The sequence below is a fragment of the Lathamus discolor genome, chromosome 3 (assembly GCF_037157495.1).
Source record: "Lathamus discolor isolate bLatDis1 chromosome 3, bLatDis1.hap1, whole genome shotgun sequence".
NCBI classification, from domain to species: Eukaryota; Metazoa; Chordata; class Aves; order Psittaciformes; family Psittacidae; genus Lathamus; species Lathamus discolor.
The window spans coordinates 6,866,059-6,882,804 of record NC_088886.1 but is presented as its reverse complement, the minus strand read 5'-3'; the positions used below and the strand labels follow the sequence as shown (position 1 = coordinate 6,882,804).

Sequence of the window (16,746 nt, the reverse complement as noted above, 5' to 3'; positions counted from 1 at the left end):
CTGGATCCAGAGTCCCCTTCATCTGCACTAACAGGGCAGCCAGGCCCTGGAGAAACAACTAAAATGCATCCATGTTTTCTGGTTAGCCCAGATTGGGCTCAGAGCAGTGCTGGACATGCTGCTGTGACAGATGGTCTCCAGGGTTTTTCCCCTGTTTGCAGAGGGTCTGTGGCTGAGGAAAGGCACAGTGGCACAGGGATTCCCTATGAGCAGACTCCTGGGCTGCTGGGTCCTCCTGAGGCTGGGGCACCAGGTGCTGTGTTGGACCTGAGCTGTGTCCCATGTGTCTGGGCAGGTTGGTGCAAGCCTTTCAGTGTGACTGACACACCTGGCATGAGAGAGGGTCCTTGACAGCTCTGTGTGGGCACACTGCTGCCGAGCAAATCCTGGTATTGGAAAGAAAACAGGAAGGAAAGTACTATCCTCAGTGACATGCTGGTTTCAGCACAGCATGAGCTTTTCAGTGGTGACCTTTGGTCACTTGGGTAACTTTGAGCTGTAAATGAAGGGTATTTGCCAGAAATCTATTGATGCCCAAGGTGGGTGTCCTGTAGAAAATGGTGCTTGTGAAGAGTTGCCTGTTGCTGATAAACTTCTCAGGCCTCAGCAGCATTTCAGGTGTGCACCCCTGGCTTGGATGAGCACCCAATAGACTCCTTAGGCTGTCATATGCCTGGTGTGGCATCTCTGCTGCTGCAGACATGCTGGTGTGGGAGCTGTGGGAATGGCTTGTTGTCGGTGTGGACATGGTGTCCTCTTGCATGCTTCTCTCTGGGACCTGCTGTCTAAATGTCTTTTGGCTTTTTCTCAAGAGCTCTGCCCTGTGGCATTTGGTACAGGAGACACTGCTGGACACTGCCAAGGGCAGCTAGGGCATTTAGTGTTATTGGTGTCCATAGTACAAGAGCAAAGTTGATGCTAACTCTAATTATCTTCATTTAATCCAAACCCAGCCTCTCTTTCTCCTTTGTGAGGCTGCTCCCACACCTGCAGGACAGCAGGTCGCACATCTCCTGAGGTTGGGGTTCATGTATGAGACAGAATAAAGCCTTTCAGCTATCTATACACTTGCTCCTAGAGTGCCTTATTAAGCCCAACTAAGCAAAGGTTTGCAAATGAGAACAGTTGTTTGGGGGTTTTTTTGTTAGTTTCTGCTTATTGTTTCACCAAACCACCATGGGACATTGTCAGGAGCTCATATCTAACCTGCCTGTGTTGGCACGCATTGGGAGCACATGTTCTCTTGCAGGATGCCTGTCTCTCCCAGGAATCATGATTAGGCTGGAAATGGAGCCAGGGCCACTGTGACAGGGAACCAAGCTACTGCAGGTGACTTCTGTTCCTCTGGAAGCCGCTGATTGCCACTGCTTTGGATGAAGGAGAGCCCTCCTGAAGCCCTCCCTGCCTGAAGTGGAGAGGTCAGAGCAGCTTCCAGGTCTTGTGAATAGAGAAATTAGGTGACCTGCCCCACACTTAGTGTTTGTGCACTGTGAATGTGCCCCTGATCTCACAGCGGATGAGGAGATGTTTACTTGTGGAGGCACAGAGCCAACCACAGCTGCATTTAATCTTCCCTTACACTACTTGTGCTGATGCATCCACCATGGCAGGGGCAGCAGGGAGGCTGGGAGAGTGTTTAGGGCCAGTGGGCACCAAGTGATGGGGAGCCAGCCCATGATGCTGCCCTGTGCTGGAAGGTTCTGGTCCTTTTACTGGAAGCCTGCAAGCCCCTCAGTTTCCTTCACATACACTTAGGCTGTTATAATTTCACACTTACTGAAATGTCACTGCTTTGTTTAAATCGCTCTCAGACATTTCAGAATGTAATAGGAGGATTTATCAGGGAGACTGCTGATGTAAGTAATGACAGGACACTTGTTTCCAGTTTTTAATGCTTTCTTGTAAAACCGAAAATATAAAACCAGCTGAGCAAATGAAGATCTTTATATACATGAGGTCTGTGATTAAAAAATCCTTCTAGTTAATAAAAAAAAGAGAAGAATTGACCAATGAGTTAAATGAAAACTGATTAAAGGGAACAACATTCTCAAATTGAAACATACTTTGCAGGAAAAAAACAACCCTTCTTTACAAGTTTATTATATAACTTACATTTACACTTTACTGAGAGAACTTACAAAACAAGCTGCTTGAAATGCTCCTCATTCCCTTAAAGCATGAATTTCAAAGTGCCACAGCAAAGGAACAGGTTCCAATATTATCTTATACAGATTATTCATGTATAAAATGGTTTGGTAAATGTGAGGTGTTTGTTTAAATGAACACATATAGGGATACAGACTAAATAAAAGTACTTGAACAACATCTTTGTTATTACATAGTTATAAGTACAATAAAGGCAACAGGGTCAGCACTGCTCTTAGGTATCTGTATAGATGGAAGGAATGTGATTCAAGCAGTGATCAAAGGCGCCATTCTGGAAGAATCCACTTTCATCAGTTCCATTGGAGACCATGTCTTCAGATACACACTGTGCTTCAGAGATTGCATCATAGCCTGAAAGTGGGACAAGTTGTATGGACATGATTTAATGCCATAGTACATATAAGGAAGGAAGCATAGTTTGAGGCTTGGGATTATACAGTACAGTGTTAATAAAAAGACAATAGGGTTTACCATCAAAGCCTTACCCAGGAGATACACAAACTAATCTCCATGGGCATTTGTGTCACAGGAGATGAAGCTCCTATTCATTTCCATGGAAAGCTACCCATTTGCAAGTGAAGTGCAAGTATCAGAGTATGACTCTCTTGGGACTTTACAGTCATTATCTGAATAGGATGTCAAAACAATGAGTGGGCAAGGATCCTAGTAAGTGTGCACTAGAAGTGATGTAGTCCTCTTGCTTTGTGTGTTTTTCCTTCTAATGGCACTTAGGAAAAATGTTCCGTGTCTCTCCCAGCTGCTCTTAAGCCTCAGAACAAATCTGGATCCCCCTATACTGCAGAAATCAGGTGTGTGAGGTCAGGCTCACGGGATGTGTGAAAGGAGCTGTGCACCACATTGTCCTCAGCCCACCTAAGCCCACCGTGCTGCCAGCTCCTCACCTGGCCCTGGTGCTTGCCAGGCTACCATAAAGCCACTATGGTGGAAAAATTTCTCTGCCCTTCTCCTTTTATAATGCAAAACTTACTTCCACAGCTTTTTGAGCCTCCCTGAGCTGTGCATCCCTGTGGAAATGAACAGCTTTGCCTGCTACCAGGTGCTGTGGCAGCTGGAGTGCCAGGGAGTCTGATACAAAAAGGTTATTGCCCATCCCAAAGGTCATGAACATTTCCTATTACGCCCCACTGGAACCTGCTTCTTGTTCTAGTTAAGAACATGCTTGTGAACTAAGTGCCTGACGTAGAAAATACATCTTATACAAATCACATTCCTGTGAACTCAAGTCCACTTTTGGATGGCTGATCCTCATGGTTACAGCACCAATACCTGGCTCCATCCTCTGCTTGACAGAGGAGCTCTGTGGAGCTGTTGGGAAACAGCTGTTATTCTGTGCCTCAGTTCCCTATGTAGAAAATGGGGCTCTCGCTTTCTTAGCCTTTCTCTCATCCACCTGCCTAACTCTGCAGGCAAGCATGTCTGGATGTGGCTTAATCAAATGTTGCATGGGCTTAACTGAGGCCCCTGGGCTGGCTGAGCAGCACCACACTGCCGGCAGTAGTGACAGATCCTCTGGGCTTACACAGCCAGGCCTGGTTTCAGAAAGCCCCGTCGGCTCAGTCTTTAGAACTTAATTACAGGTATTTACTATTAGGCATGTTTTTATTATTCAAGACCTAATTCTCTACTTATTTACATTGCTGCATTTTTCCTCTGACGTATTAATTTACTGTTAGTTTACAGGTCAGATTCTGCCTTCTGCACAAATCTGGCATGCAGCACGTGTCCGGAGTCTCTGGACAAGGAACTCAGCCTGTTTATCTGCCTTATGCTGTGTCGCTCCAAATGGAGTGAGCAGTATTTTGATAGACTCTGCAAGTGTTTATGTTATGCTGATTTCCATTTGAGGAGCCTGTATACAGGGTAGATACACAACCATGAAGAGAAGCATGCACCCCAGAAATCATTATTAGATTCCAGATAGAGTAAACTATCCAAAGTCCAGAGCAGAAAATAAGAATTTATTGACTGTTAATATGATTCATGGAGCAGCTGTTTGCCAGTCACATTTGGCATTCCTGGGAGATGAGATCTCATTTAATATTAATGGTGCTATAAAAGCCTGAACAAAAATTAATGCATAGCCTTGATGAATCTTGCAAACCTGAATGGTTCTATTTTACACACAAAAAGATAAGATTTATATGTTTCATATATATTTATGTTTCAGCCTTTTAAGTATTTGCATACCTCAATAACCACTCTAAAACCAAAAATACTACACAGAAACATTTCTTACTAGCTTAGCCCCAGACAGAAAAATCAACTGTTGTTGAAGTTGGTGTCTTGCCATAGTATTATTCTTTGCTCCTACAATTTCTTTTGGAAAGTTTATTTAGTCTGTTCTTTAAATATTGCAGGCTGTCAATCTAAACTTGAAATTTGATGTTAACATGAAAAAACTGTGTTTTCGTAACATCAAACTTATGAATAACACAAAAGAATTCAAAGTTGAAGCTGAAACTTCATCTTAAACTTTTCCCTTGTGCTCGTTACCGATGCATACACTTTCTAGTGTGGAACACCAGACAAATGCACGCCCGCTCTCTCTGAACAGACTCTCCTTTAATACAAAACAAACAGGAAAGTCAACTCTAATTTTGTGGTCTGACTCAGGCCCCATTTCAAAAAGCATTTAAACATATGTTTCCAGTATTGTCCTTAACCGAGATGCCCTCCTGAATTCAGAAAGGGAAGAAAAATATCTGAGAGATGTGTAAGTAAAGAGACCAGTAAATGGTGTTTCATGGTTCTGACATACTCACATTTTGTTTGATTTCAGTAAGTCTGTCAATTCTTAATTGTGGTTTTAAAAGTAGAGAACAATGCTTTACACAAATGAATACTTCAATACTGAAGCACCATAGTAATCCAGCTACCATAACTTGTTATAAATTGTTCATTATGCAAATATGTAGTTAACTGGGAAAACACAATTGCCATGAATGTGCAAAGCACAAACACAAAGGAACTGCTGAACAAAACCAAACTGGTCTTTTTAGCTGAATTTATCGAAGCAGTGCCTTCCCATTTTGTAAACATCAGGATTGCGAAACAAAGCCACCCTTTTATTCCTGCTTTGAAGGAATAAAGTCCCTGCTGCTGCTGGTTTCTTCAGAGTTGTGTTAACTATCTATCTTCTTCACTTCGATCTGACTATAAAAGCCTCCCTGAGCTGTACCTGCAGAGATGCCCATACAATAAATGTGAGAGGTGTCTTGTTTGTCAGCTCTCCTGAAGGTGTGTGCTGCCTGTGACATCTAGCAGAACGAAAGGAGAATTTGACTGTCCATCAGTCAAATACAGCAGGATTAAAGAAAATAAATTAGCTTTACTCCTGGGATTTTTATAGATGCAAATGAATTTCAGTGACTGAGTTTTTTATGCAAGTATATTTTTGTAATAACATTGGCTATAAAATGTGTTCTTTTCCCCTCCTGCTAAAAATATGACATGAGTAATTCTTTATAGGCAGAATAAATTACCTGTTGAAGCTAAAGGTGCATTGAGTATGTGATAGCCATTCTGTCTCAGAGGATTAAAGCAGTGGGATTCCCCTGTGAGGACATCACTGGTGACAGACTGGTCCATTGTTCTGTAGCAGTCTCCATAGTGGAAGCAGTTTTGTATTGAGTGAAAGCTGCCTTGGTAACCTGAAAACAGATATCACACACACATTTTAACACCACTGTAATTGTATTAGATCTATTTCTGTCACAGTATTTCATTCCTACTGTGGGGGTTTTTAGTCCCTCAGTTTTAACTATGGAATAATGATCATGCTGTTCTATAAGGCATAATAATATAGAAGCTAGATCAGACTCATTCCCACAAGGTGCTGCGGACTCTGATCCCCATCAAGCAAAAAATCTCAGGGATGTGCTTCATTTCAAGTAGCAGATCAGCCTAACCCAGTCAATAGCCCACTTGTGTTCAAAGCTACGTACTTTGGGTTTTGCCAGCAGAAATTGTGACTTGTGCACAACAAAAGAGTAGGTAACAGTAAAGGACAAATGAATCGCTGAGGAAGGAATTTTACAACTTGGAAGTATGTGCCAACATCCTGAAAGAAAATGTTATTTGCTCCCTTAAGGACAACCTCAAAGCATGCCACAAGATGTATACCAACCATGGCCTGATTTAATGATTTTCCTTCCTCCTGCCTCAGTAACCTCTTCCTGATTCCAGGTGCATCACACACTATTTGCACAGTCATATTAACTATCTGTTTCCTTACCTTCTGTCAAAGTCCCCTCTGAAATGATGCTCCTTCCCTTATATGCAACTGAAGTCAGCCAAGTCAGGCTTTAAGTTTAGTAGAATGTGCTATCAGGATTTTCTTGTGTTTGCCAGAAAAAATACAGAGCTGTTGCTTTTCTTCCCTCAGCCTTACTGAGACTGAAATGCCTCCTAAGGAACCAGGTAGTTCAGCCAAACAGACAGAACCACATCAGCCGCAGACAGAAGCCAGCACAGCCCCACTCGGCAGTGACTTGCTGGGCTGGTTGTGCAGCTATTCAGTCTGGTTGTTTAGAAATGAAATAACCTGTGCCTATCACCAAAGAGCCCGGGCGCTGTACAGGGGGGATTTGTCCCTTACAAATCATGCAGTGTGTAAGGTTTTTCCTCTTAAGAAAGATCCCATGTCTTTTTCTGCATTTTCCTTTTAATTCCAAAGTTTGACCAAGGAGAGAGGTAGCATCTGTTCAGTCTGGTCATGTTTTCTAAGGTGATAATAAATAAGGCTGAGGCAATTCTTTAGTAAAAATACAATGAACTCATCGAGTGGGGAAAGATTTGCTCTGAAGTTTCACAGTTTTATATGTGTTTTGGCAGAATCTGCATGGATTAGATGATTCATTTCTTAAGAACCTGTAATCTTCCACCACAAAATACCTAAACTGTTGATATCCATGATTGGTGAAGTACTAATGGATGACTGTGTTAGATAAAGACACTACACACACTGTACCAAAGCTGTTTGTATTTGCTGCGTAGAAGAAGGCTGAGAAATTTGGAAAGCTGAGTATTAAATGATGCATGTCCTTCCTTGGAATAAATAGACAGCCACCTCTATTTACTGCCTGGAGAGTCTGGCTCAAACAACCAAAGAGCTCTTATGAGAGGTAGCAAAGCCATCTTTTGATGTGGTTTTAGGTACAGGGCTTTATTGACTGGCTTTTGATAATTATCCTGACTTTTCTGTTTACAAAATATGAACTCCCTGCTATAAACCTTCTAAAAATACCTCCTTCTGAGATGAACAGTGAAAAAAAATGAGACACGTGGCTTCAGATGAGGTGTAACTGGTTGCAGAGAGCACTTATATGCACTGCTAGCAAAAAAAGTGAACCTCTTCCAGAAAGTCTGCTATACACATCACTTCTAGGGAAGGCATGACGTGTATTTTCTCTGTCTCTGTAATTGCTGCCCTTTTGTCATGCTCCCAGGCTTGCCTTTGTTAGATCTATTAAACATCTTTATGATCTACAGGGCTGGCACAGTGACTTAGAAAATCAGAGAACAGCCAAGCCTGACAGAACCGGATTGAAACTAGCTGGATCCAGGGTTTTCTCAAGACCTATGGGTAAAGATTTCTTTTGAAGTGTTTTCAGTTTCACTGTCTAGCTGCTCAGGAAAACATACCCGAGGCAGAGAACTGCCTCAGAATCAGAAGTCTGGAAAGAACTAAAATGCTCCATAAGCATTCAAATTCTCCATTGGACTGCAGCATCTGTCCCTCAGCATCACTGTGTGAAAATCTGAAAAGGCAGCACAAAAAAGAGTGACTGGAACTACCCAGTGAAGAGACACAATGTGAGAAAATACTAGTGTTACTTCACTGTTGTAATGACCAGGAACAAATTCCTGCCAAGTGCTTCCTGAAGGAAATATAGAGAAATGCAGCATTCCAATTCTAATGTAATTGAAGATGTGATAAATGCCGGTAGCAAACTGAAGAAAGACGTCAGCATGAGGAAGGGAAAGGTTGCAGTGTTGGTCACTGGTCACGTAAAACAAACCATGGCACTAAAAGTGGGACTTTAATCCTCTGACCTCAGCAGTATAAGGAAAGCTTCCTTTTCCATGAGCTTCAGAGAAATGATGAGACAGTGGGACCCTATTAGAAAGGGGTAGAGGCCAGGTAGGAAGAATTGTGCTGCTTGTATTAAAAGCTGTGTTTCAAAATGTAGCCAGCTGAATGTTAATCTTGGAAGGTGGAAACGAGTCTTGGAGTGACTGAAACTGCGTACCTCCAGGTTGAAGGACTGCAGGATCAGTGAGTCGCTATGTCAGTTAGACTGTTTTCATGACTTTTTACATACTTTCTGTATTCCACCCACTGCTTCAGGGGAACAATTGGAGAGATTCTTTTGGTACCAGGTAGGCTGGCTCTTCCTGGTGGCCTTCAGTAGCATGGCATGGCTCAAGAGGCCAGTCAGGCTGTTCAGAGGATCTGAGCCTCACACATCTTTCACACTACTAAAAAGGGAAAACTGCCAGCTTGTTTAAGCACTAAGTGTTCCCAAACCCCAAAGTAGTTAGACAAGAGATGGAAAGGCCATGTGAGTTAAAGCAACCACAAGGACTTTTGTAACAACAGCTGCTCTTGCCAGATAAGGTTTCATTCATTTTACACAACCACAGGAAATGAAACTTGTTGCTCGCAGGCACTACAATGTTTGATTTGCATATGTAGTACAAGTCAGAGCCTTACTGCACTTACAACACCTCTAAAATGTGCAGTATGAAACAAGGGTGCTTTTGGTTCATGCCATTTAGTTGTAGTTCCTTTGGATTTCTTCAAATGGTTTACACAGAAAGTATTAGGCACTATGATTAATATCCCATACCTAACGGTTCAATTAACAGCCACATGGATCAGGGTAAACTAAACATAGAGTATTTTTTACTAGTTCTCCAAAAAGACTTCCTTCAGTGGTTAATATGAAGCAAGCAAGAAGGCTTGTCTGGTGCAGAGTCTGCTCCTTCTAGGAGCACAGAAGTGCAATACCGATTTGGCAACCAGTGTTTCACCAATATTTTTTTTTCCACATGGATTTCAGGTTTTCCTTCAGTTTTGATTTCAATCAAAAGTTTTCTGAGGTTCATTTTCAAGTGAAGAATTTACTAAATGTCCTGTCAGTTTAAGGGATCACTATGAAATGGTTTATGGACAGTAGATGTAGAAATATAGCAGTTAATAAAGGAATAAACCGAGTTCCAAACATAACAGTTAGTTAAAAATTTGCTTTGAAATAATTTGTGACAGAAAAGCTGCAGTTAACCACTTCACACAGTGCACTGGCTGCCTCTGTTTCTCTAAGGCACAGCCTAGAAAACTTCAAGCAGCTTTCAAATGAATGATGTAATGAGCAAATAATTGAAATATGCCTATTAAATGCCATCGTGTTATGTCATGTCATTTACATGTATGTGCAAATAAATCTCAGCTTTTCAAATTCCATAAAACTTCTGACAAGAAGTCATGTCAGATATAAATAACTACAGGATTCCATTGCCTGCCAAATTCTTTCAGCATGTAATAATTTCCATGTGATCTTACTGCAGCTAGGTTTAAACATTTAAGTAAGGTCAGCTTATTCTTTCATTATCAATATTTCTGCTACCAGCTCAATGAAGCTCGCTGTCTTCTAAACATTTTACATCCACAGTGTTTCTGTGCTTCTAGATAGATGCAGAGTTCCACACAAAGATGTATATAATGTTCCAAAAGTTCAAAACTCACAAATTACTCCAGATTCCATTAAAATAGTGTGCTGTTAATGAACTGAGATGCAAAAAAGACATAGAGCCAGTGCAGCCAAGTACAGGTTACACATGAACTGATTTCAAAGGCTGCTAATCAAAATTGATTTTTGATTGACCATTTCCATAATGAATTTATAATAATACTTCAACATTTGGTCAAAGTGGAAAATTATGGCTTTTTCAAAACCACACAACATAACACTTAGAAAGCAACAATTCATTCAAAAGGAAATGTGGTTTTCTTAAGGAATAAAGTCAATTTATTTAAGTGGTTCAAAACTTGTTCTGTCTATGCATTTGTTTCTGCCATAGTAATGAGCTGCTAAACTTTCCTCTTGTGGTTTGTAGTTATTTAGCTCATTATAGTAACATAATCATATATCATTATACGCTATCATAAATCTGCCACTTTTCCCTTAGAGTTAATCTTTTTAAATTGAATAATCTGTTGAGCATCAGGTTGAGTTAGTTTTTCCTTCAGCACAAATCGTTTCCCATAATACGCTTTAACTTTTCAGACTAAGTCAATCCAACCAAAGAGCAAAAATGCACCTCGGAGAAGGAAAGTCTGAGGGAACTGCTGGGATACTGAACCCCATTACAGCTGTGAATTGCTCACTGGGTTTATGCTCAGGCCCTGAGTTTCAGACCTACCCTTGGCATCTATTGAGAGAAACCAAACCACCTGTTTTGCCCACTGGTAAATAGATCACATGTGATACTTTGCCAGCCAAAAATCACCTTATATAAGTGACAGTACAGCTGTGAAACAAGTTCCCAAAAAGCTGCTTGTCTGCCTGCATAAACTTACACGCTTGGTTATTCTTGCAACCAGACACGTCCTGCACACTTCTTTATTGTGACTATTTACCACACTTCAGCAGCATTCCATCTGGATTATAGAACAGAGTTGTCAAATACGCAAGCTCCTGTCACTGGAAGAATCTTTGATAATAATATCTCTTGCTAATTTATACTTCAGAAACTGCAGAACCATTACTTAGTTCCCACAGCCCAGCTCTGCAATAGGTAAATAAGCTCCCGAGGAAAAAGGCTGAGTAATCCAGATTGAAAAATGGTTTAAATTAAGCAGTGGGACAGCTGCTTAGTGCTTAGCTGCTGTCATTCCTGTTCTCAAGTCACACTGGTGCTTTGTGCCTTGGCATATTAGTGTATAAAATAACACAGGTGCTCAACTTCCAAATAACAAATAACAAACTATTTCTCTAAACTCATGTCTAGTGCATCACTATCAGTGGACTGAGAGGACACTGCCAAGGTCTCCTTCCACCCATATATTTTGGGACTAGATGGCTCTGGCTCTGGCAGAGTTCCTCTCGCCAAGCTGATGGAAGGCTGGATGACAATCCTCATCTCCTCATCTCATCTGGATGATCAGATGAGGTGCATGGCTGATAGCAACCTACAGAAAAACCTAAGCGCAAGAGATCTGCAGTGGGGAAACCTCCCCTGTTAGGATACCATATCATAGCATGAGCTGGTCTAAACACTTTGCTCTGTGTGTTATCAAGCCACTTTAAAAACTGGAGTTCCCATTGAAATGCTGTCAGTGTCTTAATAATTGTATTACTATATAGGTATATAAGATGTATATTTCGGCCAATATATAAGTATTGGCCAAAAATGCAAAAACTGCAATAAATTCTTTCTCCCCACCTAGAAATTAGGAAAAGAAAGAAAAGAGGGAAGAGTTACCTTGAGATCCCTGCTGTACAGACTGGTTTTGAAATTGCGTGTATGGTTTATTTGGTATTCCAGAAAATTGCTGCCCATTTGGTGACTGGCTGTGTGATGATGGAGAACCATGTTTCTGCAATAGGGAAGGTGGAACTAATGCTTTCAGGGGGCTGACAAGTGGAGAGATTATGTTGGGAGCAAGCCTAGAAAAAGAAAAGACAGAAAAACTTCACATATCACATCACAGTATGGGAAAATGAAATACTTGAAAGGTGCTATTTCCATAATACAGGACTATAGAAACATTTATTTTGCAGGCAGAAATTATGTTGGAAAAGCAAGATAACAGATGTAGTGCTGCTTTCAGGTCTTCATTAGGAGGAAACAGAAAAGGATTTGTATTCCTTTCCACTGAGATCCTGTACTAGCCATAATGACAGGATCAAAATGACACCACTTCTCAGCAAGCAACTTCAACACAGCTCAGTTTTCAGTTAAAATGCTGTGAGCTGAGATGCATGTCCAGGAAACAAAAGTGGAAAATATAGTTAAAGTGAGTAAATGCAAGTAAATTGTTTTAGTGTCTTTGTAGTTGTAACAGGGTAAAGCTTTACCCCCAAGTTGTAGCCACGACAAAGAAAAGCATTAGTTTCAGTTATTCCTCATGGAGGATTTTTTTTAGACTTAGAAATACAGCTTTAACTGCAACAGTTGGTACTGTCCTTTAAAGAAAAGCCTGAGTGTTTGCTTGTGGCAGCACTGCTCAGCATAAGCCTGAGAAGTGGCTATACCCGAGAGGTGGAAAATCCCCACCAGACATCTGGGACTGGGGCCAGCACAGGAGCACTGGGGCAGTCCTCACCAAAGACGGAGTCCTTGCGTGGTCCTCACCAAGGACTGACTTCCTCACTGAGGAAGATCCTCACCAACCCACTCCCATGAAGTCCCTGGGCATCTGCCGCCAGTGGAGCAGAGAAGCTTCAGTGCTTCCTCCCTGCCACAACGTGACCATCCCACCAAGGGGTGCTACAGCAGCTGGCCCAGACGGGACAGACCCTTTGCCAGAGAGCTGACTTTTGGCCATTTACAGCCGAAGAGATGGCATGGTGCAGAAGATGGGACCAAAGACATGGCACTCATGTACAAGCCTCTTTTCGAGCTGCATTACGCTAACTCTGTAAATCAGTAAATAGGTAGAAGCTGGATCTTTTACCTTCCTACAGTAGCTGTGACAAGTGGCCTTTTCCTCCAAAGCCCATTGTTACACTGTCAAATGTGTGGGCTGTATGGACACTGTATTCACCATATACTCTCTGCTGCCTCTGGAGCCTTTGCTAAACATAAGCAGCAGATCTTTGAGCAGCACTAGAACATCCAGACACAAGAAAAACTACCTGTGTTTTGAGAGCCACCCTGCTGAAAGGTACCTTCACAGGTAGAGGTCCTGAGGTGCAAGGATAAAAATACCCCTGCATGTTTTATCACACATCACTGGAAAGAAATAATACATGGGCTGGAAAGAAATACTGAGCAAAAAACGCTGCAAGTGTACTAAAAATGAACTAAAACCCAGATCAGATCTCTCACAGGTGTCTTCCTCCACCACTGCACAAGGCATTGCAACACCATAAACCACCATTCGCAATAGCAATTCCTCACCAGTTTCTGCAACTGCTTCTTGGAGTAGTTAAGTTTAAGCTTGGAGAGTGAGGCTATGCTTGACTTAGGGCTAAGCACTCCATGGGAGCATTCAAGAGGTAAATATAGATGAACTGTGAATTAATGGTGACAACAGCTTAATCAAATTTAACAGGAGAGGCAAAGGAACGCTGCCAAAAGCTGTCACACTGACACTCTATTAAAAGGGGCTTAAATAAATCAACCAGTCAAAGCCCGTCTTATGCTGAAATAATTCCATCTCCCAAAACAGGAAAAGAAGGCATATAATAGAAACCACAGAGACTCTGAATATCCTCAAACCAAACTGAAGAATTCAACCGGTATTTTTAAATGGCTGAAAGCAAGGATATTTTCAAGCCAAATATCTAAGAACTGGAAAATAATCCCAACAACAGAGCTGGGATGGCCCTTGCCCTCTAAAGGCTGCAGAGTTGCTAAACATGGACAAGGGAACGTAGGGGCCACCTGTGCCCTCTTCAGGTCAGAGACAGAAAATGCTCTCCGGAGCCTGAACCGAATCTGAAGAGCAGATGCTCGGGGGAAAACACGGAGTTTATGTGCTGAGTAGCAGCTAAACGCTAAGGTCAGCTCCCGTGTGGCTCTAGTTTTTCCTCAGAGGTCTCAGTAGAGCAATAGTTTAACACAAATGAGCTGTCGCGCAGCCCAGCTACAAGTTGAATCTGCTGCAAATGCTCTCAGATGCGTGTCTGTGGTGAACTCTTGCATGAAGATGGGGCTGAGATTATTTGCTGGGACCTACGGAAGAGCCTTTGCTCTCTCTGGGCTCATTTGAGGCTGCAAGTGGGTGCCAGCAAAGCACAACCACAGATTTCAGCATGGTTACAAACCCCTTCAAGTGGCACCCATGGAGACACTGTCCTCCACACCCCAGAAATACTTTAGGAGCCTGGAAATGCTTCTATCTGAAAGGAGATGAAAAAGATTGCGGTTGTTTTCATTGGAAAGATAATAGCTCAAAGAGATCATGATGGTGACATTTATATGGCTAATGACCACACATGCATTTAAAAGAGAAACAAAAGAGGTACTAAAAACTCCAAGGCCTGCAGAGCTAGAAACCACTCTGAATGAGAGAGGAAAATACTTCTGGTGAGCAAATACTCTGCAACTGCCTGGGTTGGGTTTCCTCTGCCTTCTCTTGAAATATCTTGTCCTGGCTACTGCTGGGAAATGAGCACCCCGTCAGAGGCCTGCCAGGCGGCTTGCTGCCCAGTGCTTTGTTTGCGAGGATGCTCGAGGAAGCCCGATTTTATGTCCTATCCAAACATCTGACATGCCAAACAAAAATGGTACATTTAAGGTGTCTGGCTGTGGAAATACTGAAAATCCCAGCTTCCCTACCCAGTTTAATCACTCCCAGAGGCTGTTTAAATCTTACCCATGTGAGAATTTGACAGTTTTTCGTATTATTTTCAAAGCAGCACTCCTCCCCATTCACTCTCTTTTGCATCCCTGTTTTTCCTGTGTGTGAGCTCAAAGTTGTGATAGTGTCTGTGCCTCAAAGCCTTTCAAATGGCAGGTTAAGAGCATGTGAGGTTCGCCATGCGAGGCAGGAGGGGTGAGCTGAGCAGCCGTGCAGAGCTGCTAGCTCTGCACTGCTGTCACTCGCTGGAGCTCAGCAAACATTGCTGTCAGCAGGCAGCCAGTATCCTAGGAGCTTCCTGTAGCACAGGAACTTGAGCTGAAACCCTGAAAGCGCTGCGTAACACTTGACATCGCTGGGAGACTTTCATACAGTTGAGCGGGTCACCGTAAAATCTGCTACATTCTGCTCAGTCTCTCCCAAAGAGGGACTTTAACTTGTTTCCCAGAAGTTAAGGCAGAGTTTTCAGCTAGGAAAGAGCTTAGCTCAGGAGAAAAAAATCTGGAGAAATTAGCACAAGTAGCTAGATTTGTCATCACAATGCCCACAGCTCAAGCTGGTCCCCAGAATACGATGTCTGAAGTGTATGCATGTGTGAATGGGCACTGGCACACTCTGAAGGAGTTTTTTCATCAGCTAACTGTCCAGGTCCCAGTGCCATGTTTTTAATTCCCCTCTGAATATCTGCCTACCAATTAGGTTGCTGTGATACTCAGGTTGTGAAAAGAGAGGAGGAATCATTCCGGATGCACAATAAAGAGATAATGCATTTCGTAACAGAAAAGAGTTTAAAAGGAGACGCCTTCTGTGAAGAAGAAACTCTAAAATACTTAAACCAGGAAGTCAGCTGGATACATTAAAAATTCCCAAGCAGTAGCTCAGGCAGATATGTTTCACTAACTAATAGGCTGGATATTTCCTGTTAATACTGTACTACAACCACAGTTTGCTTTGGTTTGGATATTAATAATAAATATATAGCATATATTTTACTTTAATTGTAACTGGTATAATTCACTAAATTTGCAGGTCCTTTGGGGGCCTTTTAATATATATCTGTGCCTATATATAGCTATAGAGAGATTTATAAATAAATACTCTCACACATGTAAAAAACCTCCTTATCCTTCCTTAATTCATCAAATTCAAGGTTCAATGGAGTATTTCTGTTCAGGAGCGTAAATCTTTTTGCTATGTCCCTAACTTTGTGACTAAGCTAAGAGCAATCAACAGTTCTTATAGACTGCTGGCACTGCTGATTTAGCTGGAGGGGTGAAACCCTGTTTTACAAGGATGCTTCATGGTAAAACACTTAGTAACTCAAACAACAAACTAACCCACTGCAAGGCTTTTACTACTCTGTTATCAGAAACCATATGTCCCTCATATGAAAGGTAAGCTGTTAACCATGCATTTACCTTGTTCCTCTCCATCAGCTGCTACAGACACTAAGGAAGTTACTTAACAAACCCTTACTGAATCCAGCAGATTTCCAGTTGCCTACTGATGAAACTAGCATTGCTAACGAATTTGCTGTCTGTAACATTTGATGCAAGTAGAAAAGCTTTTCCACCTGAAAATCCCTGTTGGTACTTTATGACAGTGGGTACTTCTCAATCCCTGTCATCCAGAGAGGTGGTCACCAATGAGTCTGCGTTCCTTACATGTGTTGGCTGGGTTTGAATTTACAGTATCTTTGGGAACAGCAGTCGTGTAGGAATAATGTGCAGCTTTCTTGAGCAATAATAACAGAAAGGGAACTGCACTGTTGGGTGCAGTTCTTGTTAATGACTGTTTACCACAGAGTGGTAAAACCAGTTCAGTTTTGATGCATTAAAGTTATGAGAGTTAAAACCAGTTCAAGACATAGTGGAATAGTAAGACAGGGTTTTCTTTTAAAGTAGAACTGCCCAATTAGAAGCATGCCACTAACAGAAGAGTATTTAAAATGCAGGTTTTCAGATTGCAGGGGTGCTGTGGAGGAGCCAGCTTTCTCTCCAGTCTGTCCAAGAAACGGGAGCAACAGG

The 16,746-nt window shown here is 42.1% G+C and overlaps 1 protein-coding gene across 5 annotated transcripts in view; it reads right to left on the bottom strand.

Annotated features, from left to right (window-relative positions):
* Window positions 1–1,874: 1,874 nt before the first annotated feature.
* GLIS1 (GLIS family zinc finger 1) overlaps window positions 1,875–16,746 on the bottom strand; it is a 198,975-nt gene continuing 184,103 nt past the window's right edge. For all 5 annotated transcript variants that reach the window (XM_065673307.1, XM_065673306.1, XM_065673308.1 and 2 more), the window contains 3 exons: window positions 11,674–11,858; window positions 5,670–5,837; window positions 1,875–2,517 (listed from right to left, as the gene is read on the bottom strand). In XM_065673307.1, coding sequence (XP_065529379.1) covers window positions 2,381–2,517; window positions 5,670–5,837; window positions 11,674–11,858 — 490 coding nt within the window. In that variant the 3' untranslated portion in view covers window positions 1,875–2,380. The remainder of the gene's footprint in view (window positions 2,518–5,669; window positions 5,838–11,673; window positions 11,859–16,746) is intronic.